General features: G+C 38.2%; 1 protein-coding gene across 1 annotated transcript in view; it reads right to left on the bottom strand.

The window, feature by feature from the left end:
- Positions 1–1,078: 1,078 nt before the first annotated feature.
- Positions 1,079–27,433, bottom strand: part of LOC118919345 (centrosomal protein of 162 kDa-like) — a 35,977-nt gene continuing 9,622 nt past the window's right edge. The window contains 9 exon segments of the mRNA XM_057496715.1: positions 1,079–1,990; positions 10,175–10,309; positions 16,745–16,843; positions 18,780–18,898; positions 18,901–18,920; positions 21,800–22,060; positions 22,062–22,416; positions 22,419–22,449; positions 25,122–25,316. Coding sequence (XP_057352698.1) covers positions 1,781–1,990; positions 10,175–10,309; positions 16,745–16,843; positions 18,780–18,898; positions 18,901–18,920; positions 21,800–22,060; positions 22,062–22,416; positions 22,419–22,449; positions 25,122–25,316 — 1,425 coding nt within the window. The 3' untranslated portion in view covers positions 1,079–1,780.

The raw sequence follows: 27,433 nt of genomic DNA, 5'->3' as shown, positions 1-27,433 counted from the left end.
TTATAACACTGTGAGGGGGATGCAGGTGGTAAGAGAGGACTGGTAATTTCTGGAGCTTAAATCTTCATACAAGCATTCCTATTCAAGGTAGCCTAAATGTGCCTATCTTTTGTTCTCATCCTAGATGCTTTGTGCAATGGCTAAGGACTGGGATATGGTTGCTGAGGTTTTTAGTTGTAACTAATGATTTTGACAGTGCTTATGGATCATTAATCTAAATAGAACTGAACATCTTCCATGAACACAGCTCCACAACAGAATACAGAATTCTCATCACAATAGGATGCATGTCCTTGGAGTGATCATCCAGCTGATGTTCGCACCTTCTTGTGCTTCAGTCGTGTTTGTGTTCGGGATGGACGGCCCGCAACTCTCCCATCAGAAAGACAAAGGGAGGGATGGTTGTGGCTATGAACTAATAGCCTTGCAGATAAAAAATACACAAAAGCCCACTCAAATAATGACCAAAATAGTTTATATTATAACTTAAAATAAAAAATTGTCACATAAGAAATAGCAAACTGTAACTAATGCTTTTTCTATCATCTTAGGAAAAGGACATTAAAAAATGCTGGACAATAAGACATTAATTGCATTCCTTATATTTAACTTCCACATTTCACTTGCTACCCATAATTTCACCAAAATCGATTTCACCTGTCCTTTACAAAGTATTTCAGTTATTATTCTAGAATTGCATTTATTGGCATGTGGCTATTGAGCAATTGGAATGTGGCTAGTCCAAACTGAGATATGCTATAAATGTTAAATACACCAGATGTGAGAGACTTGGAATGAATAAAAGAATGTAAAAATTCCATTTTTATATTGATATTTTAAAAAGATTACATAAATTACCAAAATTAACTTCATCTGTTTCTTTTTACCTTAAAAAGATAAATGTGGCTACCAGAAAAATTAAAAATTACATGTGGTTCCATTATACTTTTATTGGATAGCAACTGGGCCAGAACACTTGAAAACAAAAGTGGTCATATCTTTAACTTACTAGTATCTTTTATACTCATCATCCGCTTTTGGTATGGGATTGTAAAATAAAACAACAATCACACGAGTATGCATGCTTTTTTCTAATGAACGTATATTAGTTTTTAAGTAGAGAAAGTAAAAATGTTATGTTCTGTTTATAATCTTAGAGTTACAGACAAGGACTGCATTTAAGACACACAGCATAAAAGATTAAAACAATGAATAAATCAAATCCTCTTAGTGCTCGTAAAATACATTTTCACCTGATATCGAGTACAGACGGGAGGCAACTAGAGGCAGGAGTGGAGCTCCGAGGGAAAACACGAGAGCTCACCTGCTTCCTGTGCGGACGTCACAGGTCTTGTTAAGTCATCATGGAAGCTCTGCTACTCAGGGGACCGTCCATGTGACTGTGCATGCCACGTGCTCACATTCCTCCCCATTTCCAAGAGAAAGAGGAGCTGCTTTTCTGTCACGGAGAATTGGGAATAACATTTAGTCAATGATGGCTGCATATCTGCGCTTTCCTTTCCTTAGCATGTGTCAATAAACCTTACTGGTTCTAAGCATGGACATAAAGGGACCTGTCCATAAATGATTTAAAGTGTGACTGGTTTAATGATTTTCAGTAAGATACCATAGTGCTATTTTTTTCTTATTGGTTAAGGGCAATTTGTTTTGAAATGTTCCTTTTGTGTTAGTTGCTTGTTGTTTTCAAAACTTCCTTCGAAATTGGCACAATCCCATCCACCATCCATTCCCAAGTCCTCCTGTGAGGCCCTGCGAGTCTCTAGTGACACTCTGGTGCCCTCAGGGCGGCTGCCGAAGCAGCGGGGACCCCCGCCCCCTGCCGGTGCAGCTCTCGGAGGACGTCTAATACGGAGTCCAGCTCTGTGCGGAACTTGTCCAGCTCACGATTCTTCAACTGGGCAACTCTTTTCCACTTCTCGATTTCTTTGCTTTGTTCGGTTTCTACTACTTGCTGGGTTTGCTGTATGATCTGCAAATAGGAAGTCCCTTATTACCGTTAGAGTTCACAGTGGGGTTGTTATAGAAGATCCTCTGAAACTTGACTAAAGTAAAGACAATTTGACTACCACAGACATTTTAAATGACAAACTGCTGGGCTACATTCCAAAGGAAGGGGACAGGGACACCCCTGCCTCAGCCTGCAGGCTGGAGACACAAGGACTGCAAGGATGTTTGCTGAGTCCCTTGAAACAAAATAAGCACCAGCGTGTGCTTACATGCCCCCTACATGTAGCCCTTTCCTCATCCCGATAAGAGCCAGCCTAACAGGTCTGCAGTGGCCACTTCTGTGCAGCAACCACGTGAATGCCATCCACTGTTCCTTAAGTAACCCCTTAATGAAACTCATTTACTCACCAAGCTGGGCTAGTCTGAGTCACTTTTTGGCCTGTCAGTTCCCTCACAACTAAGGAGAAGGGGCTTCTTTTACATCTCCCCAGGAAATTCACAAAGCGGGCAAAGTACATTTAAGAGATTGCAAAGAGCTACAGTGGGACAGTGCCAACTATGGTAAACCAGTGACTGGTGTATCAGAGGAGGGCAGGGAGGAGAGGGCGCCTTATTAACAGGCTCCCCTGTGTCTGAAAAGGTTTGCAGGTGAAGAGGGTAAGAACTGGGAAATCTAGTATCCAATTCTGATACAGAGTTTTATAGTCTTTTTGAAAAAAGCATTTAAAGCATCAGAAAATTTTAATACCTTGGTATGAATCCAAACATCCCTAAAATGCTGTTCCTCCTAAAAATGGCACTTGAGATGCTGTCAAGATAGTTTTAACATACAACATATGCCATTAATGAACCACACATTATAGCACCAGAAATAATGGTAAAACCACATATGTAGCATCATCATGTGCCAGGCTTGGTTTTAAGCATTTTACATGTATCTAGTCATTTACTTTTGACAACATACTAGGAATAGATTTTATGTACTTATTCCCATTTAACAGGTAGGGAAATGGAGACACAGGTAAGTTTAAAGAAAATTTTTTTTGCCCAATGTTCACACACAACCCACAGGAAGCAGATTCAGGATTCACACCCAGGCAACCTGGAGAGTCCTTTGTCTTGACTACCACACTAGACCGCCTCGCTTATGCGGATCTGCTTTTTTCAACTGTGAAATGAGCACCCTCTCATTAAAATGAGGTTTAGTTTTTTCAGGAACCTCCACACTGCTTTCAATAGTGGCTATATAAATTTACCACCAACAGTGCACAAGCGTTACTTTTCCTCTACACTTTTGCTGATACTTACTATTTTTGTCTTTTTGATGATAGCTCTTCTAACAGGTGTGAGGTGGTGTCCCATTGTGGGTTTAATTTGCACTTTCCTAATGATTAGTAATGTTGAACTCCTCTTCATGTATCTGTTGGACATTTAGATATCTTCTTTGGAAAAATATTCAGGTCCTTTGCCCATTTAAAAATGATGTATATACATATATACATCATTTTTGGATATATACCTCTTTGGATATAGATTTATTCCCAAGTAGTTCATTGTTTATGATGCTTCTATAAATGGTATTTTTTTTCAGATAATTTGTTACTATATAGAAACAGTATGATTTTTGTATATTGATTTTGTATACCTTGCAATTTCACTGAATTTGTTGAGTAACCAAGTTTTTGGTGGAGTCTTTATGACTTCCAATATACAAAATCATGTCATGTGCAAATGGAGACAATTTTACATTTTCCTTTTCAATTCTGGTGCCTTTCACTTCTTTTTCTTGTCTGATTGCTCTGGCTAGGACGTCAAGTACTATGTTGAATAGGAGTGATTAGAATGAGCACCATTGTCGTATTTCTGATCTTAGAGGAAAAGCTTTCAAATTTTTACCACTGAGTATGATGTTAGTTGTGTCTTACTATATATGGCCTTTATTATGTCTAGGTACATTCTTTATATACCTAATCTGTTGAAAGTTTTATCATGAATGGACACTGAATTTTCTAACATGCTCTTTCTGCATTTATTGAGTAGACAAGACTTTTATCTGTCATTCTAGTAATTTTATGTTATCACATATACTTATTGGCATATGTTAAATCATTGTTACATCTCAGGAATGAATCACACTTGATCATGGTGTACAATCCTTTTAACATGCTGTTGAATTTCATTTGCTAATTTTTTTGAGAATTTTTACATCTATATTCATAAGGGATACTGGCCTCTGGTTTTCTTTTCTGGTAGGGTCCTTATCTGGCTTTATTATGAGGGAATGCTGACCTTGTAAAATCCGTTAGGTAATGTTCACTCCTCTTCTATTTTGGAAGAGTTTAGGAAGGGCTGATACTAATCTTTCTTTAAAAGTTTGTTAGAATTTACCAGTGAAGCCATTTGGTCTTGGATTTTTCTTTGTTGGGAATTTTCCATTACTGATTCAATCTCCTTACTAGTCTATTGAGATTTTCTATTTCTTCCTTGTTCATTATTAGAGAGTTTTATGTTTCTAGAACTTACCTCTGTCTTTTAGGCTGCCCAGCTTGTTGACATATAGTTTTCATTATAGTAGTCTCTTACGATCCTTTGTATTTCTGTAATATCAATTGTAATGTCTCCTTTTTCACTTGCATTTTGAGAGTTCCCCCTTTTCTCTTGGTTAGTCTAGCTAATGGCTTGTCAATTTTATTCAACTTTTCAAAGAACCAACTTAGTTTTGTTAATCTTTTCTATCGTTTTCCTGTCCTGTATTTAATCTTGGTTTCCTTCTTTTTGCTTTGTTAGTTTATAAGGTGTTAAGTTAGGTTGTTTGAGATCTTTCTTGTTTTTTGATGTGTGCATTTATCACTGTAACCTTCCTTCTCAGAACTACTTTTGTTGTGTTCTGTAAGTCTTGGTATGTTGTGTTTCCAATTTCATTTGTCTCAAAATACTCTTTAATTTCATTTTTAATTTCTTCTTTGATCCACTGCTTGTTCAGGAGAGTGTTGCTTAATTTCCATGTATTTGTGAGTTTTCCTCATTATTGATTTGTTTCATACCACTGTGGTCAAAGAAGGTACTTGGTATGATTTTCATTTTCCCAAATTTGATCAGACTTGTTTTGTGGCCTAACATACTATCTATCCTAGAAAATGTTCCATATGTGCTAGAGAATATGTATTCTGTTATTGGTGGAAATGTACTGTATATGTCTGTTAGGTCCATTTTTTTCTAGACTGTTGTTCAAATCCCACTATTGCTTTATTGATGCTCTGTCTAGATGATCTATTCATTGCTCAGAGTGGGGAAGTACCTACCATTGTATTGCTGTTCATTTATCCTTTTAGTTCAATTAGTGTTTGTTTTATATATTCAGGTACTCTGATCTGGGTGCATATTTACAATTATCTTATTGATGTACTGATTATCTTTATCATTACATACTTATCTTTTCTCTTCTTTTAGTTTAAAAATTTAATTTGCCTGATAGAACCATAGCTACTATTGCCTTTTTGATTACCATTTGCTTGAAATATCTTTTTCAATTTTTTCACTCTCTGTATGGTCTTTAAAGGTATAATGAGTCTTTCAGCTTTTCACCATTATGATGTTAGCTTTGGGGTTGTTGTATGTGGCCTTTATTGTACTGAAGTATATTCCCTCTGTACCCACTTTGAGTTTTTATTATGAGTGGATGTTAATTTTGTCAAATGCTTTTCTGCATCTATTGAAATGATAGTTTTATCTTTCCTTTTGTTAATGTGGTGTATCACATTGATTTACAGATATTGAACCATCCATGCATATCTGGAAGAAGTCCCACATGATTATGGTATGTGATCCCTTCAATGTATTGTTGAACTCAGTTTGCTAATATTGAAGATTTTTGAATCTATGTTCATCAGGAATGTTGGCCTATAATTTTCTTTTCTAATAGTGTGCTTGCCTGGTTATGGTATCAGGGTAATGCTGGCCTCATAGAATGAGTTTGGAATTTTTCCTTTCTCTTCAATTTTTCTGGAATAGCTTGAAAAGGATGGGCATTGACTCTCCTTTAAATGTTTGGTAGAATTCTGTGAAGCACTGTGTAGTCCTGTTTTTTTTTTTCAATTTAAAAAATACTGCTGCAATTTCATTACTAGCAATCTGTTTGAATTTTCTATTTGTTCCTGGTTCAGTCTTGGGAGATTGCATATCTAGGAATTTATCCATTTCTTCTAGATTGTCCATTTTGTTGGAATATTATTTTTCATAGCAATCTCTTATAAATGCTTGCATTTCTATAGTGTCAGTCTTTTTTCATTTTATTTATTAGTGACCCCCTTTTTTTCCTGATGAGTCTAGTGAAAGGTTTTTCTACTTTATCTTTTCAAGGAGCAAGCTCTTAGTTTCATTGATTCTTTCTATTATTTTTTTAGTCTAATTCATTCATTTCTGTTTCAATCTGTTATTTCCTTCCTTCTGCTAACTGGCCTTGCTTGTTCTTTTTCTAGTTCCTTTTGGTGCAGGGACAGATTGAGATTTTTCTTGTTTCTTGAAGTAGGTCTGTATTACTATAAACTTCCCTCGTAGAACTGCTTTTGCTGCACCCCATTTACAAGTTAACTATTTTTAATATTGTGTACCCATAACAAATTGATGTAGTTAAGGCTATTTTAATATGCTTATTTTTTAACTTTTAACTGAGAGTACTAAGTGAATTATGCATTACCACTATAACAGTAGAGAATCTGTCTTTGACAATGTTTACTATTACTATTCATTTTGACACCCACATTTATGATTTTACTGTTAAATAGCATCTTTTCATTTTCACTTGTTGACAATTATAATGCTTCTTGGTACAGCACTTATTAAGTTCAATCCTTTTGTGCTCCTCGGGGCCTCATGAATCTGGATATCCATGTTTTTCCCATTTTGGAAGTTTCATTATTACCTTAAATACGCTTTCTGCTCTTGTCCTTTTCCCCGTCTGGGATTTCTATAATGGGGATAGTTTGTTCTGATGGTGCCCCCAGAAGTTTTGTAACATTTCCTCACTTTTTCACTCTTGGCCTTTTTAGTTCCTCTGACTGGTAATTTCAAATGACCTTTTTTTTGTTAGGTCAGATCTTCTGCTGAAGCTGTCCTTTGAATTCCTATTTTGTCATTGTATTCTTCAGCTCTAGGATTTTTTTTTTTTTTTGGTTTGCAGTTTTTTGTTGAACTTGTTTTTGCTCATGCGTTATTTTTCTAATTTTGTTTAGGAAGTTGTCTTTCTGAGTGTTCTTATAGTGCACTAAACTTCAGTAAAAGGATTATTCTGAATTGTCAGAACAGTCCACAGATCTCCATTTTGTTATGAATAGTTATAAGATCTTTATTTACTTCCCTTGATGGTGTCATGTTTACCAGATTTTTCATGACCCTTGAGTTGATATTTGTGCATTTAACTGGTCTCCTCTTCTGGACTTTACAAGTTTGCTTCCACAGACAGTCCTTTCCAGTCAGTTCTGCTCAGGGTTTTGGACAGGGCATGGCTGGTGGCATTCCTGGGCAGGTGGGGCTGTCTACTGGGGTCTCTTTTTTGGATGAGGCCGCTGCCTGAGCACTGAGGAGAGGGGGATGCTGGCAGCTGGGAACAGCTGGGTAGGACTGGTAGCTTGGTTTGCTGCCCAAGCACTGCTATAGGATGTGCTCTACAGGTATCTGGATTCTCATCAGGCTTTCTAGTTGGGTACCACTGGTCACTATAGTCAACTTTACATGGGGCTAGGAATTAGTTTCCTTTCCCAGAAGGGGCAACAGAATGTGCCCCAAGGTAGGCACTTATCTTTGTTTGGGGACCCAAATCAAGTAGAACTGTGGACAAAAATCCCTGGATAGATGGTGTTACTAAGTAAATTGGGTTACTCTCCAGACAGGCAGACCTGTTGGCTGGGCTTTCGGCACAAATGCCATTGTAAACAGAGCTGTAGGATGGACTATGTGGCTTCTTGCTTGAATGGGGCAGGAGGCTGTATTCAGCAATAGACGGGATGATTAATTAGCTTCCCCGTCCAAGCACAGTGGCTGAACAGGCTCCAAGGCTGGCGAGTGCTGTTGTTTGGGTCCTGAATGAGGCAGACTGCTCGCTGACCCCCCTTACCAGACAGAGCCACCGTCTTGGTTCTGCAGATGGATGCAGCACTGGTTCTCTCTCTACTTTGATACAGCTTTGAGGAGGGCCTCAGTCTACCAAGACCTGAGTGGTGCTTGCATTAACCCCTGTGCCCCTTTTTGATCACAATTTGATGTCCTGTGGTCAAGCTTCACAGATTCTTCCTGAAATCCCTATAATTTGAGAAATGAGTGGGCCTCCTGGGAAGCAACCCATAATGGTGGGTGAGCGCAGTGTTAACCCTGGGCTCTCTTTTTTCCCACTGGAGAAACTGTAGGTTTCTGGGAGTCCCCTGTTGCAGTACTGTGCTAGCCTGGGTGAGGAGGATGCCTTCAGCATGTGGGCACTCCTCTTACCCTTCTAATGCCATCCTTCTTGGTCTCTCAAGTGGGTGCTGCAGTCGTACCTCTGTGTCCGGGATTGTCACAGGTGTGTCTTCTCCATGATACATGCTAGTTGGTCTTCTTGTGAGGGAGACTGAAGTCAGGAATGATCTATGAGAACATCTTGATGACATCCTAATTTAGCGTTTTACCATGTTGTATATGAAACACATCTATTACCTTCTCTATAAATGCCCTACAAGGATGTCCTACAAGTCCTACTACGTTTTTGCTTAAGCAAAGAAAAGCCAATTTTGTAGACCATATTGAAATTATATATTTAAGATAAACACGTATTTGTTGAAAAATCCTGTATATATTTTATAATTGTACTGTATACTATATAACTTACTTGTGTACATATTAGTTGTATTTATAACAAGACTATCAAACAATTATTGGTGATACAGCTATAATAAAGTATGTGCTTATAACAAGTAACAAAGATAATGTTAAACAAATTTATCAACTTATAACCATTTTCTAGAACAGGAATTACAAAGTCCTATACACATATAGGTGTGTCTGTTGAAATGGTGATGCACTATGATGCCTTAGTTCTACTAAGGCTGATGTTTTCTTGGTATTCCATGTTTTTAAGAGAAGTCCACAAATAAAAGTTTAAGAGTAAGAATGAGAAATCAGTTACATTAACTTCTTCGTTCTCCATTTTATATTTCAAAGTTCCTATAATGATGAAAAGCTAGAACTAGGGTTTCTCTGTGGACGTCAGGTCAACCATAAAGCTTTGCATGTATATGATATTTTTTATTTTCAAAGATTATATAAATTTATACTGTTATAGATGGAACATTTTTGTGTGCCCCCACTCCCATTCATCTATTGAAGCTGCAACCCACAGTGTGGCCACACTTAGGGTAAGGAACTAATTAAAGTTAACTGAAGCAATAAGGGTGGGGCCCTGATCAGAGTGCAGTAGTGTCCTTGTAAGAAAATGCATCAGAGAACTCTTTCTTTATTCCCCTCCCCCAGCCTGCAGTCCACACACATAGGCAGGGCCACCTGCAAATCAAAGAGGAGAGTTCTCACCGGAAACTGAATCAGCTGTAACCTTGATCTAGGACTTATGGCCTCAGAACTGTGAGAAATGCTATTTCTATTGTTTAAGCCCCCCCGTTTATGATACTTTGTTGTGGCAGCCCAAGCAGATTAATACACTGTTTATGTGAAGCTAATAACAGCACCAAGGCTAGCACCTAAAAATAAATCATGTCCTTAGTTCTGCTATTTTTAATTTCTATTAATTAAATTGTTTGTAAGTAAGTGCAGTAATCATACTACTAGTGGTAGGCACATATTATTTTAAATGATCACATTTTAATATAAATATATTTCTTACAAATATTTATTGAAATCACTTGAATATGGAACATGTTTTCCAAACAAAGCCCTGTTCCCAGGGTTTAAATGCCAAACTTTTTAAGTACCAATCAATAATTAAGAAAGAACATGATATAAGTTGCTTCTCTATTTTCCCAGATAAAAGGCATACCAATATTTAGGTATTTGAAATTTGAAGTCTTATTTTGTCTCAAAAGTTATACATTAATTTTTTTTATAAACTCAGCACCCAATGAAAACAATAAGAAGTTTTGCTAGGGATGACAATACTATAGCAAGCTAGAGATACTTAAAAGTGGCGAATTTCATAATACGTAAATGTGATTTACTACTTTACCTGTTGAAGTTCCTGCTCTCTTTGTTCATGTCTTATTTCCATCTGTTTAATTTTCTTTTCTAAGCCCATGAGATGTTTCATCTCTGGTGTATGGTTTTCTTTGGCTTCTCTCAATTCCTCTAAGAGTTTTGCTATCTAAAATTGACGTAAGAAGTAAATGAAAAACTATGATAAGGAAGTAATTTTTTAACAGGTAGTCTTAAGGGGTAAAAATGTTCATCACCTGTTCTCTGCATAAACTTCTCTAGATAAGAGGTTTATTGTTACAAAGGTATCTTGAGTAGTTAGAATAATTAATAGCTTTCATTCCATATATCAAGGAAGTAGAGGTTCATCCTAGCCCTGAAATGACCTCATATTCCAAAAAGTTTCCAGATGACTGGACTGCCTTCTCCCTGCCACATATACCAGGCTAGTTATGGCACTCAAAATGAAGTTGGGCATTTTTTTTGGTGTATTCAGCTTTGCCATAAAGTGTTTAATAGGCGATTACTTTTGGGATTAAATAACGCATTGAAACCACCCAACACACAGAAAGAATTTAAAAACTATGGATCCTTCTTTAGTCCACTCCCTATAATTCTATTTGCAATTCTCTTCTAGATCTTATTGCTATAATTTATAATAATTCACTCCACAAATAAATGTATGCGTATAAAGTAGAGATAATGAAGTACTGAACTCTTTCTTTGCTGGCTGCTGTTTAGGTCGTGAGGATGCAGAGACTAAAGACAGTCCCTGTCCTCATGGAGGGTTGGTCTAGTGCAGTACCTCCTTTTTCATACCATGGCTCACAGAGAAAATGGTAATATTTTTGGGGCACCAGGAGTAAAATGGAAAAGATGTGAGGAATCTCTAAATTGGGTTTAGTGAAACAATTAATTGCATTTTCTTTATGCTATATAATTATGATAATTTTGTAATTGTTAACATCAAAAGGCAAAGTAAAAAACAAGCAAATGAAAATGGTTAAAATGAACAAATTCAATGTTTTACCTAATAGCAATAATAGTAAAAAACAAAACAAAAAACACCACATACTTCTCCTAAGTAAGTTAAAAAAATGTGAAAATACAAGCAAATTAAATCAGAGTCAAGTCTAAATACTTTAAATGTGGAACATCCCCTGATGGCATCATCAGTGAAAAAAGAAACATGCAGATGTGAATTGGGATGGTTTGCAGAAGGGCCAGGGAGAGGCCTTACAGAACATGCTGTGGTGATGGGTGCCGGGTGTAAAAATCTTATATGCTAAAACAATGATTATTAAAAATTGTAACAAAACAAAACAAAACAAAACAAAACAAAAGGATTATTGAACTAAGGAAGTTGTCAGAAGCATTGTTATACACATACTGGTCAAATATCAACTTTTCTGTCAACTTTACAAAGATTAAAAAATGATTCTGAGTTTGTCACAAGAACACTTCCAGCTATTACTATCTCGTGATCCATAGGAAACCCACTCCTGGGACACCAGACGGGAAGTTCTAGTCCAGTGAGAGCAGTCGGATGGATATGAATTCTCATCGGGTGAGCTACTGTGGAGAGATGGGGATGCGGGAGGGACACAGAACTTAGAGTGGAGGCCTGTTCACTGGACGCAGCTATGTTTAAACTGATGCTTAAATGACAAGTAGTACTAAGTCATGACATTATCATGTGCTTGGCACTATGCTAAGTACTTTATACATGTTGTCTCAGTTACTTTTATTTATCAAACCTTACATTTATTGTCTGATTCCCCAAGTAAAGCATAAGCTCCATGACAACAGGAATTTGTCTACTTTGTTCTCAGTATTCCCACCACCTGTAGCTATGCATGGCAGAGAGTGTTTAACAATTATTCATGAATTAATTAATGAATTCACCTTTCACTGATTATTCATTTGTAAATTACATAAATTTAGAAACTTGGTTCTAGACAAAGAGAAAACGTCCCTTCATTTGTACTCATTTGAAAGTAGCTCTTAAGAGTATAAAGTGGAATATTTTTAAGAAAATCCTTGTAGTTCAGTGAATTTATTAGTTTCTGGAGGTAAATGGGCACACAGACAAAAAATGCATGATCAAGAATGCTTCCTGCTACTTGATACTACAGAAAAACTTATATGGTACCAAATGGCAGCCTGAATGTCCAACGGGAAGGCACTGGTAAACTGTAATTGGGAGCCTGGGAGCTAGAATCAGAGGCCCTAGATTCTAATGCTGGCACTTCTACGTATTGATTGGTAAACCTCAGACAAGTTATGTCATTTTTTGTAGTATCAATGTCTTCATCTATAAAAGGAGAATAACAACAATACTTTTGGGTTATGCTGAGAAGCACAGAGCACTTCACACAGTGCCTAGTACATACTGAACAAATGTTTATTATTACTATTTGACTATTATACAAATGTATAGCAAAAGTGGTAATAAAGATATATTAGATATGAAGATGGGATGGGTGATGTCACGATGGTGACATAGGTTATTCCTGCTCCCCTTCACAAGAACAGCTAACAGCTATTCATGAACAAGACACCATTACCAAGAGAATCCTGGAACACGAGGCTGGGGCTGAAGCACTCCTGCACCAGCCCAACCAAGACAGGCCATATTAGAAAAGTAGGAGCAGCAGCTGCATGCTGCCCACACCGCCCCTCCGCCAGGCTGGTGCACACCTCACCGACAGAGATCTCCCGAGCCTGTGGCTCCTCCAGGTGGAAAGGAGAGCCCAGGATGGAGATCCAGCTCCGCAGCATGTGTGTTACTTCCTGGAAGCCCCAACTCTGGTCTTGCCCCATGGAGATTATGGGGAACTCCGTGAGGACTGACTACTGGGAATCTGACTGTGATGGAGAAGTAGGGAGGGGCTGGTGACAACCCTGGCACTGGGGTCATGGCAGACTGAGTTCCATGGTAGACCTGCAGCACCCGGACAGCGATCCCAACTGGCAGTTTTGCTCATGTGTAGAACCAAGTCAGTGGTGCCGTCTGACAAGGTAGTGGGGTGAGGGTGTAGGTCTCCTGATCTGGGTCCTTGAATGAAGAGATTTGCCAGCCCTGGCGCCTGGTCTGTACCCTCCCAGGCATGTGAGCTAAGTCATGGTCTGGACCACTTCTAAGTGACGGTCGCAGCCCCACCCGACCAGGAAGTTGATGGAGCATCTGGAAAGCTGGGTAGCCCAGCGACACTAGAGCGGAGTGTGGAAGTCAGAGCTGACAGTCTGCAGAGCAAAGCCAGTGACCTGTCTGCCCAGGGTACTTAGGCTGCTTGGCTGGGACAGGACCACAGACAAAGAACCTCACTGGTATTGGAGCTGGGTCTCCCACCGCCTGAACCAGGAAGGAGACTGACTGAAGGCCCCGCCCACTGCTGCGTACAGCTCTCAGCCTGCGGGACCGCGGGGTCCAACCGGAACACACGGGAAGCTGTGCAAACCTGCAACAGCCCTGCTTACAAAGGCACCTGAAGAGAGCACAGACTCTCACTCACTCTGTCTGGCCAGAGAATTCACGGCACAGGTCTTGCCTGGTTTGGGTCTCCAAACACCGAGCTGAGCAGGCCTTGATGGGGCCCATAACCCCACCTACTGCTGAATATAACCTCAGTCATGAGAGGCTAGTGAGCCTGACCGGAGAACTCAGGCAACCAGCGTTTTCTACCAGTGGACAAAATCCAACCAAGAATTTCACACTAGGCCATCCTCCTCCTGCCTCACTTTGGCAGGGAACCGAGGCAGAAATCTCACCCAGCTGTGCTCAGCCGGCACCCCACTCACCCAGCCTGAGAGCCGGGGCAGTGGCCTCACCCAAAAACAGGCCCCCAGGGCACGCTCCTCCTGCCCAGGAATGTTACCAGCAGACACACCCAGAAGCCCAAACTGAGCCGACTGGGAAGAACTGTCTCTGCCAAGTCAGACCTGTAACGTATTAAAGAGAAGACTGGTTTCTCAAATATGCAGATAACAAAAAAGGAATCAAGGACCATGAAAATCTGGAAACCGCCATCAAGATAAGTAATAAAGCTCCAGGAATTAACCATAAAGAAACGGACATCTATGAACTATCAAGGAACTCTTAAATTTAGAGAAGAACAAGAACATAGAGACAACTAAACAAAATTAGGAAAACAATACATGAACAAAATGACAAGTTTTACAAAGAAATCAAAACCATCAAAAACTCCAAAACAAGTTGAAATTCTCGAGCTGAAAATACAATGACTGGTCTAAAGAATCCAAGAGAGCCTGAACAGCAGACTCAACCATGTAGAAGACAAGAGCCCACAATCCAGAATACAGGCAATTTAAAATTGTCAGAGGAGCAAAAAGGAAAATAAAAATGGATGAAGAAAGCCTATGGGGCTGAATGGACACAAATAAAAGAAATGATATCCACGTTATGGTAATTCCAGAGGAAGAGAAAGAGTCAGAAAGTATACCTAAAGCAATAATGGCTGAAATGTCCCAAATCTGGGGAGAGAAGTGGATATCCAGATCTGTGAAGCCCAACAGACCCCAAGGAGGTTGAACCTGAACAGGGCTACACTGAGACACACCGTAATTGTCAAAAGTCAAAGACAAAGAATTTTGAAAGCAGCAAGAGAAGAGGAAAAAGTTACATACAAGGGAACTACCATAAGACTATCTGTGGATTTCTTAAATGAAATGTTTCAGGGCAGAGAATGAGGTGACAGATTCAAAATATTGAAAGAAACTGTGAATGAAGAATTCTACACATAGGAAAGTTGTTCCTCAGAACTATAGGTTCTGAACAGACAAAAGCTGCAAGAGCTCATCACCACCACACCTGCCTTACAAAGAGGGGATTCTTTGAGGGGAAGTAAAAGAATGGTAACTAATGCTGCAAAAACTTAAGAAGGTAGCGTGAAACTCATTGGTAATGGTATATATAGAGTAAGTTAGATTTTGTAATATGGTGATGGTGGGGCATAATTCATTTATAACTCTAATTTAAGAGTTAAACAACTGTGGCAATAATAACCATAGTTATAATAATCTGCTATTAAATGGTATAAAAGATAAAAACTGTAACATCAATGACCTAAACTGGGAGAGGGAGAAGTACAAATGTAATGTTTAGGAATTCTATTGAAGTTAAGTTGTTACCAGCTTAAAAGAGGGTGTTATAATTTAAGATTACATTACATATATTTTATGTAAGCCTCATGGTAACCACATGGGAAAAACCTTAGTATTTACACAGATGACTATAAAGAAGTAAAAGCATACTGATACCAAAATCAAAACACACCAAAAAATGGAAGGATATGAAACAAGAAATAATGGATTTATAAAACAGAAAATAATGAACAAAATAGCAATGGCAAATTGTTACCTATCAGTAATTACTTTAAATATAAAAGGATTAAGTTCTCCAGTCAAAAAAACCCTCCCCAAATGGCAGGATAGATTTAAAAAAAACAAGGAAAAAACACGATCCAATGATAGACTGAGAGTGAAGGGATGGAAAAAGATATTCAAACAAATGGTATACAAAACAAAGCAGGTGTAGCCATACTTACATAAAACAGACTTTAAACTAAAAATGGTAAAAAGAGACAAAGAAGGTCATTATATAATGGTAAAGGGGTAAATCTTTCAAGAAGATACACCAATCGTATCCATTATTTATGCATCCAACTTTGGAGCACCCACGTATATAAAGCAAAAACTATCAATGCTAGAAAGAAAAATAAACAGCAGTACAATAATAGTTGTGAACTTTAATACCTCACTCTTAACAATGGATAATCCACCCAGAAACAGAATAAGGAAACAGGGGATTTAAACATCATCATAAGCGAAATGAACATAACAGTCATAGACAGAATATTTAATTCAGCAACAGCAGAAGACACATTCTTCTCAATCACACATAACATTTTTGAGAACAGAAAATATGTTAGGCCACAAAACAAGTTTTAGAAAATTCAAGAAGACTGAAATCATATCAAGTATCTTCTCTGACAATAATGGTATGAAACAAGAAATCAATGAGGAGAAACTCACAAACATATTAACATTTCATAATACAATTAGTTGGTTTGCTTGTGCTAATTTAATAAATCCCTTAGTAATAAAAAATGGTGTATATGCTTCAAAGAATAGAAAGCACAGCTTATCTGGTTTTTTGGACTTTCTAGAAACAAAAAGATCTTAGACTCATAAAAATGGTGTATTTGCAGGGAGATCTATTTCCTGTGGTGATACTGTCCTGGGTAATCCAGCATCACTGCCATGATTGCTTTACCTATTTCTTTACCAAATTAAATAGTGTAGTACTTAATGTAGAAATGGCCTTAACCATTCAATTCCCCACTGCCCAGAAAATCTCAAAAAAAACCTCACAAATATATAAGTTAATCAGTTAAATATTTGAGCTTCATCTGGAGAAAGCATTATTTCCATAAAGAAGTTATAAATATGTTCTTGACAGGTGACAGGTATTTTCAGGTTATATCTATTTCTGCATTTAAGTTGAACATTTATACAGAAAGATGAATATGATTGAAACAGTTAAGAAATGTTATGTTGGCTCAGTATTTTGTTTATTTCTTACCTCTTTCTGTAGAATTTCTTCTCGAACTTGAGAAACTACAAGAGACTCCTGTTTACCCTGCAGCTCATTAACCTGATTTTGGAAATGCTTTATAAGTACCTAGGAAATTATGTTAGAAGTACAATGTAAATAAGTTTTTCCTTGAACATTATTTGAGAAACAAAGAAAGCCAACTTTTTTTGTATTAAAATATTAAAAAGATCTTAATATTTTAAAATGACCAAATTCAATGTCAGAAATAAACTGCCACAGGTATAAAGTTTGTTGAATTAATTAAACTCACAGAATAAATTTATTTTGTTTTTTTCAACATTTAATATAAAGCATCATTTGTATCACAAATTAATGAATATGAATCTATTTGGTTTCTTTAGTACTCTTCTTCTGAAGTTCCAAAAAAATACCATTTAAAATAAACCTCCATAAAGTCCAAGCATTTTGAAAAGTGACCAATTATCTTTGTAACACTGGGAATAAGTAGGACAATGTTTCTATTAAAGGGCAACTGACTGAATAAAGACAACATGAGCCTAATAATATCTGTGAAATAACTGTCACTTGTATTTTTAGACAAAGAAACCAAAATTTATAAATACTTCCATCAAGAAACTGAAAAAACTTAGGGAATATTTTTATCTCTTATCTCTAATCCTTTTTAAAAAAATTATTATTTTTATGATCAGACTGTGCTGACTTTCATTTAACATACAATTTACCATGTTACACTTAAAACTCTGGGAAAATAATCCTCAGGGCCCTCCAGCACAATGCCACTACTCCTCCTGCCTCTCCCAGACTGCTCCTCAGTCTGCAGTCGTTTGGTACAATGTTTACGCTGCCCACTACCATCCCACTCCTACGTGGGAAGAACTAGACAAGTTATTTGCAAAGTTGTATAATGGTTACTTTTGTAAAGCACTTTACATCTTTTTCATTGAAATATTCAATTCGTTTTTCCGAGCTACTTGAAATTCAATTACAAACCTCATTACATTTCACCCTAAATACTCCAAATATTTCAACATGCGTCCTTATAAGGGCATTTTCTCATAAAACCACAACATTCTTATACCTAAGAAAATTTATAATAATTTCAAAATATCTAATATCCAGTCCATATTTAAACTTCCCCAATTAAGGGATTTGTTTTTAATCAAGACTATTAAATAATTATTGATGAGAGAGGTGGTGGTGAGATAATTATTCTTAAAGTTTTTCCCCCTCAGCTTGTGTTTTACAATGAAAACCTACAGAAAAGAAAAAGAGTACAATGAATATTCATATATTCTTCAACTTGATTTACAAACTGCTAACTTTTTGCCCTATGTGCTTTTTCCTTTTCTTTTCTGGGGACATGATTTGAAAATAAGTTGGGGATATAAATTCTACTTTAATGCTATGTTTTCACCTTGTTAACAAGCACAGAAGATGGGCCAAACAGTAGATATTCACAGATATTCCAAGTAGGTATATACACTAACCAAGAAGGAAAATACATTTATTCAAGGAAATATGGATGAGCTGTCAGTTACCCTGTCGTTATTCTTAGAAGACTATGCTTCGTAATACTAGAACTGTGGCTACAACTTTGTCTATCTCTCTGTTCATTATTTTGTCCCCAGTGCCTGACTGTAGGCGCCGAATCATTATTTGTTTAATGAATGAAAAGTAATGGGGCAGGAAGAACAACTAGGATAATTACTTATCAGCTGGGGCTTGGGAAGGAGGGAGATGGTTCAACATTCAAGTACCAAGGTCTTGACCATCCATTACAACTAACTTAGGAGAACACCTGTTTGAGAAATGTAGGGACAAAACTGTGAAATAAGATATTTAAAGGGTATGATTTTAAAGTACAATAGTTAAGCATATGGTAATGGCATCTTGTCCTATTAACAAAAAGCCAATCATTTCACATTTCTATTACCAACCTCAAAATAGTAAAGTAAAAAACATTACCCAGTTAAATAATGTTCGGCTAACAGTCCTGAAAACAATCATGTTAAAGTCAAAGAAAGTTTGTTAAAGTCATTACCTCTTGAGTTGCTAGTTTGCGATTTAATTCGGCTACTTTAGAAGAAGAATTTTCTACTGCATTTTGGCAAAGGAGTTTCTCTATTTCCCTCTGATGAGAGGCTTTCAGAGACGTGATTGTGCTGCAGCATCTTCCTTGATCCTGTAGAGCAAATTAAAGAAAACCACACATAAAAGCAGCTCTTCAATTGAGAGTTAGCACAAAAATAGTATAAGAAGCCTGAAACTTAAAGAAGCAAAGGGAGAGCATGCCCCAGTATTGTCCTGTGCGAGGTGCTTTATACATTATTGCCTCTGAGTTCTTAGAACCATTCCACAGGCTTGTTATTATTTGCTGAATTTTATAAGGACAAACTTGAGTTTACGAATGAGTGATGTTCCTGGGGTCTAGATCACTAAACTGCAGAGTCAGGGTTCAAACACAGCAGAGTTGGACCTCAGAATCTGGGCCTTCCATTTGACTCATCTGGGGCTGAACTTTTGGAAGGAATTAAAGGTTCTAAATGTCTGTGTGAATTTAAAGCAAAGGGCTTGACATTTTACCTTTTAAGATAAACTTAGATTTTTTTGTGCAGACTTTTATTTCGGTAACCTCAGTTCCCTACAGAATCTCCAATGCATTGTCTCTAGGCAACATGCCTCAGTTCCTGGTCTATGCATATGACTCCGGGCTAGCTACTGCGTCACAACAATACAGTGATTTTTATAGCGATTATCAGGGCCCAGGGTAATGTGCACCGAATTCATTCGGACCATTAAGTGTGAGAAACCATTGGTTTTTCTCTGTGACAAAATCTATACACTCAGAGGCAGTTAGTAAATGGTAAAGTTCTGACTAAAGACTTGATACATTTCTTACAGAAAAACATTTTCTCTCTTATTGGGAAAATTATTTTAAAATGACAGGGTTTGAGACTCAAAGCAGGTACTTAGTAAGTCATTGTTGATATATAGTAATATGGAAATTCCCAAACTATAAACAAATTTATCAATTGCTTACTTGAATATATGAATTATTTCTTCATGGAAATAGTGAGATTAGGGTCCTAGGAAGAGCATAAATAGCTAAAACACCCATGATGTTACTGATCTAAAGTGAAAAAACAGCCTAAAATCTGGGACTAGGGAAGATTACTCCTCACTTCTCAGGCCGAGTTATCTGAGAAACAGACTGACAATACTAAAAAAATTACCAATTATTTTTAGGACAATTTATAAGAAAAATCTTTATTTTTAATGATTTCTAGGAAAACATGTGATTCCTTCCAAATAGCTCCACTGCTACTATTGCATTCAGGACTAAAGAAACAAGGTTTCAGTTTGGAGGCAGTATAGTTGCCACGATGATTCAGTCACGTGTGGCTGCCAATCAATCAGTAAGCATTTGTTGGGCGCTCCGGATGCTCATTCTGCTCCTACACCAGGTTGCAGAGTAAGTGTGATCTTACATCAGTTCCCGGGCGCTACAAGGCCGTGTGCGGGCAGTGCTTTCTCGGTACACATCACAGGTCACCCAGGAGTCGGAGGTGGGAGCAGGACACTTCCTGCGAAGCTCCAGGTAGTATTTGGTGAAAGAGGCTTGAAACATGCAAGAGGCAGCGAGTATAGTGAGCCCCACAGTGGAGTATTAGACCAGTGATGGGACTCGTGACACGAGGCAGAGAAATTCAGTCTTGATTCTTCAAGAAGCTGGGAGTCAGTGGAGAACAGAGTAACTCAGACACAGGAGTGCTTAAAGAATACTAATGGTTTTTAAGCAAGACGAATGGGGGAGACAGCAACCAAAACCAGGGCGGTCAGGGTGGGGCACCGGCTGGCATACTAGGGAGGCCGCTGCACTGTAGTTCGGAGGAAAGCAAGATGGGACCTATTTCTAAAGTACCCCATAAACTGAACCCAAGAAATGAAGGAAGTAAAGCTGCGCCTGGCAATTGAAAAAATATGGTTATAAACAGAGATGAGGAAGCTGGGAGGAGGACCTAGTTCACAGGTAGAAAAGATAATATTTGAGATACAAGAGGAAGAATCCAAAGGAAAAAAAAAAATACACATATCTATGAACCCAGGGAAGAGAACAAGCCTTGCAAAGTAAATCTAACGTCATGGCTCATAAAAGCCATATGAGTGATGAGTTTGGCAATGGAGAAAAATAAACAGAAAGTCTAAAACTGAAACCGTGGCAGAAAGTCGGATTTTCAAGGAGGGTGAATGAGAGTCAGGAGTCAGTTAAAGGGAAGAGAAAAGGAATTTCGGTCAGAGCTGCTGAGTCATGGAGGATAAGGGGGGAAACTGTTTCAGGAAAGGCGGTGTGTTCAACAACGTCAAGGAAAACTACGCTGACCGGGAAAGGTCGTTCCTGAGAGACCGGGTTTCCAAGAGTGGTGAGGATGAGAGCCGTATTTAAGAATAAGTGAGGCAGAAATGAAAGAAGCTGCTGGCGGCAAAGTGGTGCTGAAAAAGGAACAGCACTTGGTTTGATCAAGTGCAAAGGTCTGAGCATGTGGGGCGGCTCAGAGGAGAGGCAGTGGATAGTATCTGACACTCTGAGGGAGCAAGGGATGAGCAGACTCATTCCTCAAGGAATGTATGGGTGTGATCACTAGGCTAATTCGAAGAATTATTTGGGAAAATAGGACCTTTTCCTCTTAAAATATCACCAGTTTTAATAGTGGCTATATTGTGACAGCATTTTCCTGTGGTAATTATAAATAATGATATTCATTTGTAAGAAGGCCGAATGGGTCAGCTTATCAACGCCATTTGGACACTTGCAGAAAAACAGGACTGGTCAGCCCAAGGGCATGCTTTGGTTTGACGTGGAGAGTCTGCTTCATCGGATTCTGGGCACAGGTAGAGGATCCTACTCTGAAACAGATCTACGCTTAGCAATGTAATACAATTTCTTAGGATTTGTTAATAAGTTCAGATCAAGGTCAAACAAATTACCAGAAGAAATACATCTTACTATTTTCAAATTTTTATCTTTTTATGTCCCCATGTATTTTTGAATTCACATTTTACCTTTTCATGGAGTCTTCTAATTGATTCATTGCTACATCAGATTTCATCTGCAGCTCATTCATCTCTACAGTTAATCTCTGCAGTTCACTTTTCAATCTGCAGTTTTCTTGTAAAACCTCTGGAAGATGGGAATCTATAAAAGCATCTGGTTGGTAAAGTCTGTCCCCCAGCGCTGCAGAGGAGGAGAGCGCGTCCCCTTTCCCTGCGGGTGGCACGCCTTTCTTCACCCTGTTTGTAGTCGCTTCCTCTCTACCCTCAGAACTGACTAGAGAGCATTGTCCTTCTCTCCTTCTGAAGCCTCTCCACAGTTTTTGAAAGGTCTTCTATTTCTCTCCCCTTTGCAGCCAGCTCCTCATTAAGTCTCATCAGTTTAGCTTTGGCATGAGCCTGTTCCACCTGGAATTCTATAGACTGGAAATCTTTATCATCTTCATCTTTTCTTTTGAGTTCCAATTCAGCTTTCTGATGTTTAAGAATGCCTATCTCAGATTCAAGGTTTCTTACAGTGACTTGATGGGCTTCCTTCATGTCGCTGAGTTCCTTCTCTGGTGCTTTAAGTTTGGAGGGGTCCCCACACTGGTTCTGAGGTGCTACCCTCAATCTGGAGGCAAGTAGCTCTCTTGCTCCTCTAGTCTCTGTTCATACCGAAACTGAAAGGAAAGAATCCACGTAATGCCAAACCACTGCTACACATTTCACTAGTTACTGAAGGCCTGTGTTCTCCCGTTCATTCATTCAGGCAGTCATCACATATCCTGATGCCTCCAATTCTATGTTCCTTGAGTCTGTCACGTATTGAAATCCCAGTCTTAGAAGGGCATACCATTATATGTTCTCAAGGTATTTTATATAATTTCATAAGTAATGTGTTTCATAAACATTACATTAGACATTTTGCTTCATAAACACTACATCAGACATTCTGTATACCCCAAAACTTATTTTAAATCTCACAAACTTATTATTGTGTATCCTTCTTTATGCAAACTATACTCTGATGATAAATAGCGAAAGCAATTGCTGGTATTGAAGTCTTTAAGAAATAGCACAGTTTCAACTTTCTAACATCAACTTAGAAATCTCCTAGGTAGTAAGTCAGCTTGGAATTTATTTACTGGAGCTTTAGTATTGTAAAAGTAATAATCTAATACTTTACTCTGCATAGGGAGGTGCAGCAGTGTTTGTTCATTTACTTAATGAGTATTTATTGAGCTACTGCTGAATGCCAGGCACTGTGCCAGATTGTAGAGGGAAAGAAAGTCAGTTCTTGCCTTACGAGTTCCCGGCCTGGTTAAGGAGAGTGACACGGCAGTAGCTGCAGAGTCCTGTGACTGGGATGGTTGGCCTCCTGATGCAGGGGGCACGAGGCACCTGAGTTATCTGGATGCCCAAGTGAAGGTGGGCAGACTACACATTTAAGTTCAGCCGTGAGGAATGAGTATAAATTTGGGGATAAGTGGAGGCAGGGACATTTTGGAAGTAGGAAGAGCCGTATAAAGACAAGCAAGTGGTTGGTGTGTACTGGGAATCAGAAATGGAAGAGGAATTGGCAGGAAGTAACCAGGGCAGGAGTGAGATGTGGTCAGGGACTGCGAACAAGAAAAAGGGATGGGTAGATTTAGATATATAAAAATGGGGTCATGGGTTGGAATTTATGCCTCTTTTTGGTCAGTGGAATATTAACTGTAATTATTGCAATCATTTCTTGAGTGTCTGCTGTGCTCCAGATATGACACAAGGGCTTTACATACACTCTGCCACTCAATCCTCCTGATACCCTATGAATTTTGGATTAACTAGTTAAAGTGTTTGAGCATCTACTCTGTGTCAGGCACTTTGCTGAGTGGCGGAATACAACAGAGAGCAGAAGTGAGGTGGTCATGACTCCCAGAAGCTGGATGGGGAGAGAGGTCACTCATGATCCTCCAGATGGGGTGGATGCAGTGGAGGGGAGGGGTGCGGGATGCAGTGCTTGCAGAGGGAATCTGTCTGCCCGCGAGTCCAGGGAAGGCTTCACAGGGGAAGCAATGCTTGTTTTGAGAGCTGGACAGGATGCCCTAACTGTGAGGGCCGAGAGTACCGTTAGAGGGCAGAGAACACAAATTACTGTGGCTGAAAGACACGTGGCAAGGAGGAGAAATAGGTCAATGTGAGTGGGCGGTGGATGCATGGTGTGGGGAGGCACTGCGGGGCACAAAGGGGCCTGGCATTACATGCATTCACAGGCCATTTATTTATCTTAAGGGGAACAGGAAGCCATTGAGGGGTATAAACAAAGACAGGTGTGTGTGTGTGTGTGTGTGTGTGTGTGTGTGTGTGTGTGTGTAAGAGATGACAATATGATTTTGCCTTTGGTGTCAAAAGCTGATTAGAGAACGGGGTGAATGAAGTGGGTATGGGTAGACTAGTCGGGAGGTTCCAACAGTAATTGAGCCATCTTTTATTAATGACAGTAGGAGAGTGACACGGTGATGAAAAGGAATAGAGGAACTGAAAGAAACTTTGGAGTAAAAGTGACATAACTAACAGTCAATCAGTTTTTATCTGTTTTTTACATGAGGAAACAGGCTCGAAGAGGTTAGGTAACTAGTGCAAAGCTGTGAAGCTAAAATAGTGAAAGTCAGCCTAGACGGAAGGTCGGTCTGACTAAAGACAGTACACGTTCCATTCTCGGAGGAGAAAGGAGGCAGAATACCTACGAGGAGGGGAGAGGCAACAGGAGCCTGACAGAGAGTCTGGAGGGGGTGTTCCAGGGAAAGGAGGAAGGACTGATCAACCACCTGCAACGGGCTGGCCCAGCAGCGCAGAGAACCACTGAGACTGGCCTCCCCTCGCGGCCGTGCACACACCTCCCCGAGCACGGCTGTGTGAGTGGGGAGTGGCGGAGACCAGCAACCCGGGGCAGAGGATAAGTCAGGGAAGCTGAAAACTGGCTGGTTAAAGGAGGAGAGCAACTCAGAATTCAGGGAAGTGAGACAAGAAAACAAACCAGGTAAGCGCTGAAAGATTTGAAGAGGGTGGAGTAAAGGAACCCCCACCTCCGTGGTAAGACCTTAACTAGCAGGCCAAAGAATTTCCAAGTTTTCAACCTTTTCCTGTTTTTGAAACTTAGCATTCTACCGTTGTTGCGTCTCTGAGGACAGAAACCTACGGGGAATGAGGTCCGCATCCTAGAAGTAACGCGGCGCGAAGTTGGAGGCTTTGCTCTGCGTCTCGCCAGCAGCAGAACCTCGGGCAGGAGTTAAACTGCTAACATCTCAGGTCCCTGATCTGCAAGGTGAGTCAGCAGGATCTTTCCCTCACAGGTAATCGGAAAGATTACACTGAATGGACCGAAACGCCTGTGAAAGCGTCCGGCATCTTTGCCCTCCAGATCAGCTTCCAGTATTTTTACCCTTTCTTCCATAAATTCTACTGTATTTCTGTCCACTGTATCACCAGCAGCTGATGCAGCCAATATTAAAGCAGGTAAAGAATTGGGATATCTTCTCTTTAGAATTCCTTCCATTTCCTTAACCTATTAAAATATTTTTGTACGTTTGTAAGGTCTGATGTACATTAAAATTAAGCAGTTTATATTTTATCAATCGTGTTTAGATTTCAAAGAGATGTTTAATCTATTTTAAAATGATGTCTTTCAATTAGGAAGCAAGGAGGAATAGGTGATATTTAATGATGTCTTTACAACACTTCTCATTCAGTCTACCATGACACAGCACATGGTCTTTCTGTAAGCTAGAACTGCATCAGGGTCCACAGAAACTAGAGCTAGCTATTATATATGCATATGTGTGCATATCTGTTTTTGCTAACAGTATTATGATTTAAGATGTTTGGAAAACATATGTGAGGATCAAATGACATTTCTCCTGGTAAAATGTGTAGGTAGCAGAGTGCCTAGCATATAGTAAGGGCTTGATAATGTTCGCTTTTATTATAATCTGATCTCAAAAATGACGTTTCCTAGGACAAGATGGGTTGCTGGTGCTGAAAATCCTATTTACAGACTGAACATTGTTGATGTTAGGTATTTAAGGGTCACATCATTTGCAAAACTAACAGCAAATATTTCCATTCATGAAGATTACTTGCACATTCATACATATAATGGAACTTGGGATATAAATACAAATATTTATACAGATGCAAATATTGATAATTACATCTGAAAATTTTCAAAGTTTTGCTTCCTCTGGTATTAAAAAACTAATTATTAGATGTGAGGATGTAAAGGTATATACATACATATGCCACATATATTAAAGAGATTTAGATTTTTAAAAAATCAGTGTTTTAATATACTTACAATTAATGCATTCACTGAAAATTTTAAGATGTATTTTCAATCTAATTTTGATATCTTGAAATGTATATTACAGTTTTGGGGGAAAATTAGATTTTATTTGTAGCTTCTTTAATTTGCTTTTTAATATTCTTTGGTTACAGATATCATGGTGGCTGTCATACAAAGTAAAATATTTTAAAATTCTCACTGGAAATTAACCTATGGAATATTATATTAAATAAAAGCATGAATGCATGTAATCTGAAATTTTCATTGTAACATGCATTTCTAATTAGCTTCATTTTTACATATGCACTATTTAGAAAAGATATTTTACTGTATAATTATAATCTATTTTATATTTATAATTCATACATATGTATCTATAATCTATTTATAGTTATATCTATAATCTATTTTAGAATATGGCTCCAAAATGATTCTAGATATTTTGTGATGTACATTTATTATAAAATATATATTAATATTTAAAATCATAAGGCTAGAAATGTTCATGGTCACCGAATAAGATCTGAAATGTATATGCAGCAAACTACATAAAATGGTATTAATGCATAATATTTTAGAAAGATATAATCTAAGATGATTAAGCAATACATTTTTAATGAAAGTGTTAATAAAAAGAGTATTTACTTTAATAAAGTGTTATATTTCTCATCAATATGGATCACCACTTCAAGTCTTAACTTTGCTTTTGAAACATGCTTTATTTTTTTATTCTAATACATTCAGTTCTACATTACTTCTCTTGAAGTTATCAGGAGGAGGAGTAGTTTCTTTGCTCTTCTCTCCCTCACAATTCTGTATGGTAAACACTGAAAATTCTTGTTTTTACTCATTATTTTGATATAGAACTGCTCCCACTTTAAATAAACCAGCTCCTCTAAATCTTAAACACTGAAAAAATGCCAAGCAATCCTGGACTACATTTATTTCAGAACATTTCTAGCTCTTCAAACTACCTTGTCCTATTTCTTTCCTGGCCACTGAGCCAAACTATCAAATCATACCTTTGATAAAAGAACAGGTCCTGTGAAAGTATCAAAGTTAATATTTTGCTTTTTTTTTCTTTCTCATAAAACTGGGATAATATTCAGCCCAGTGATGACCTCACCTTTTTGGGTTTGTGATGGAATAATACCTGCATGTTTAAGTGTCATGACTTGACTACAGAATCTTGCTCTTATGAATGAGGCTGAACATCCTTATTTTGTTTAATATTTAGTTATGAATAAAAGTGTTACTTTATAGTTTTAAAAGTAGAATGGAAAAGTTAATATTTCACCTTGAAAAACTACATCAATGAAAAAAACTTTACCCTAATTAGT

Source organism: Manis pentadactyla, unplaced genomic scaffold (assembly GCF_030020395.1).
Source record: "Manis pentadactyla isolate mManPen7 unplaced genomic scaffold, mManPen7.hap1 scaffold_290, whole genome shotgun sequence".
Lineage (NCBI taxonomy): Eukaryota > Metazoa > Chordata > Mammalia > Pholidota > Manidae > Manis > Manis pentadactyla.
Note: the sequence above shows the minus strand (reverse complement) of the source record. Positions and strands in the feature narration are given on the sequence as shown.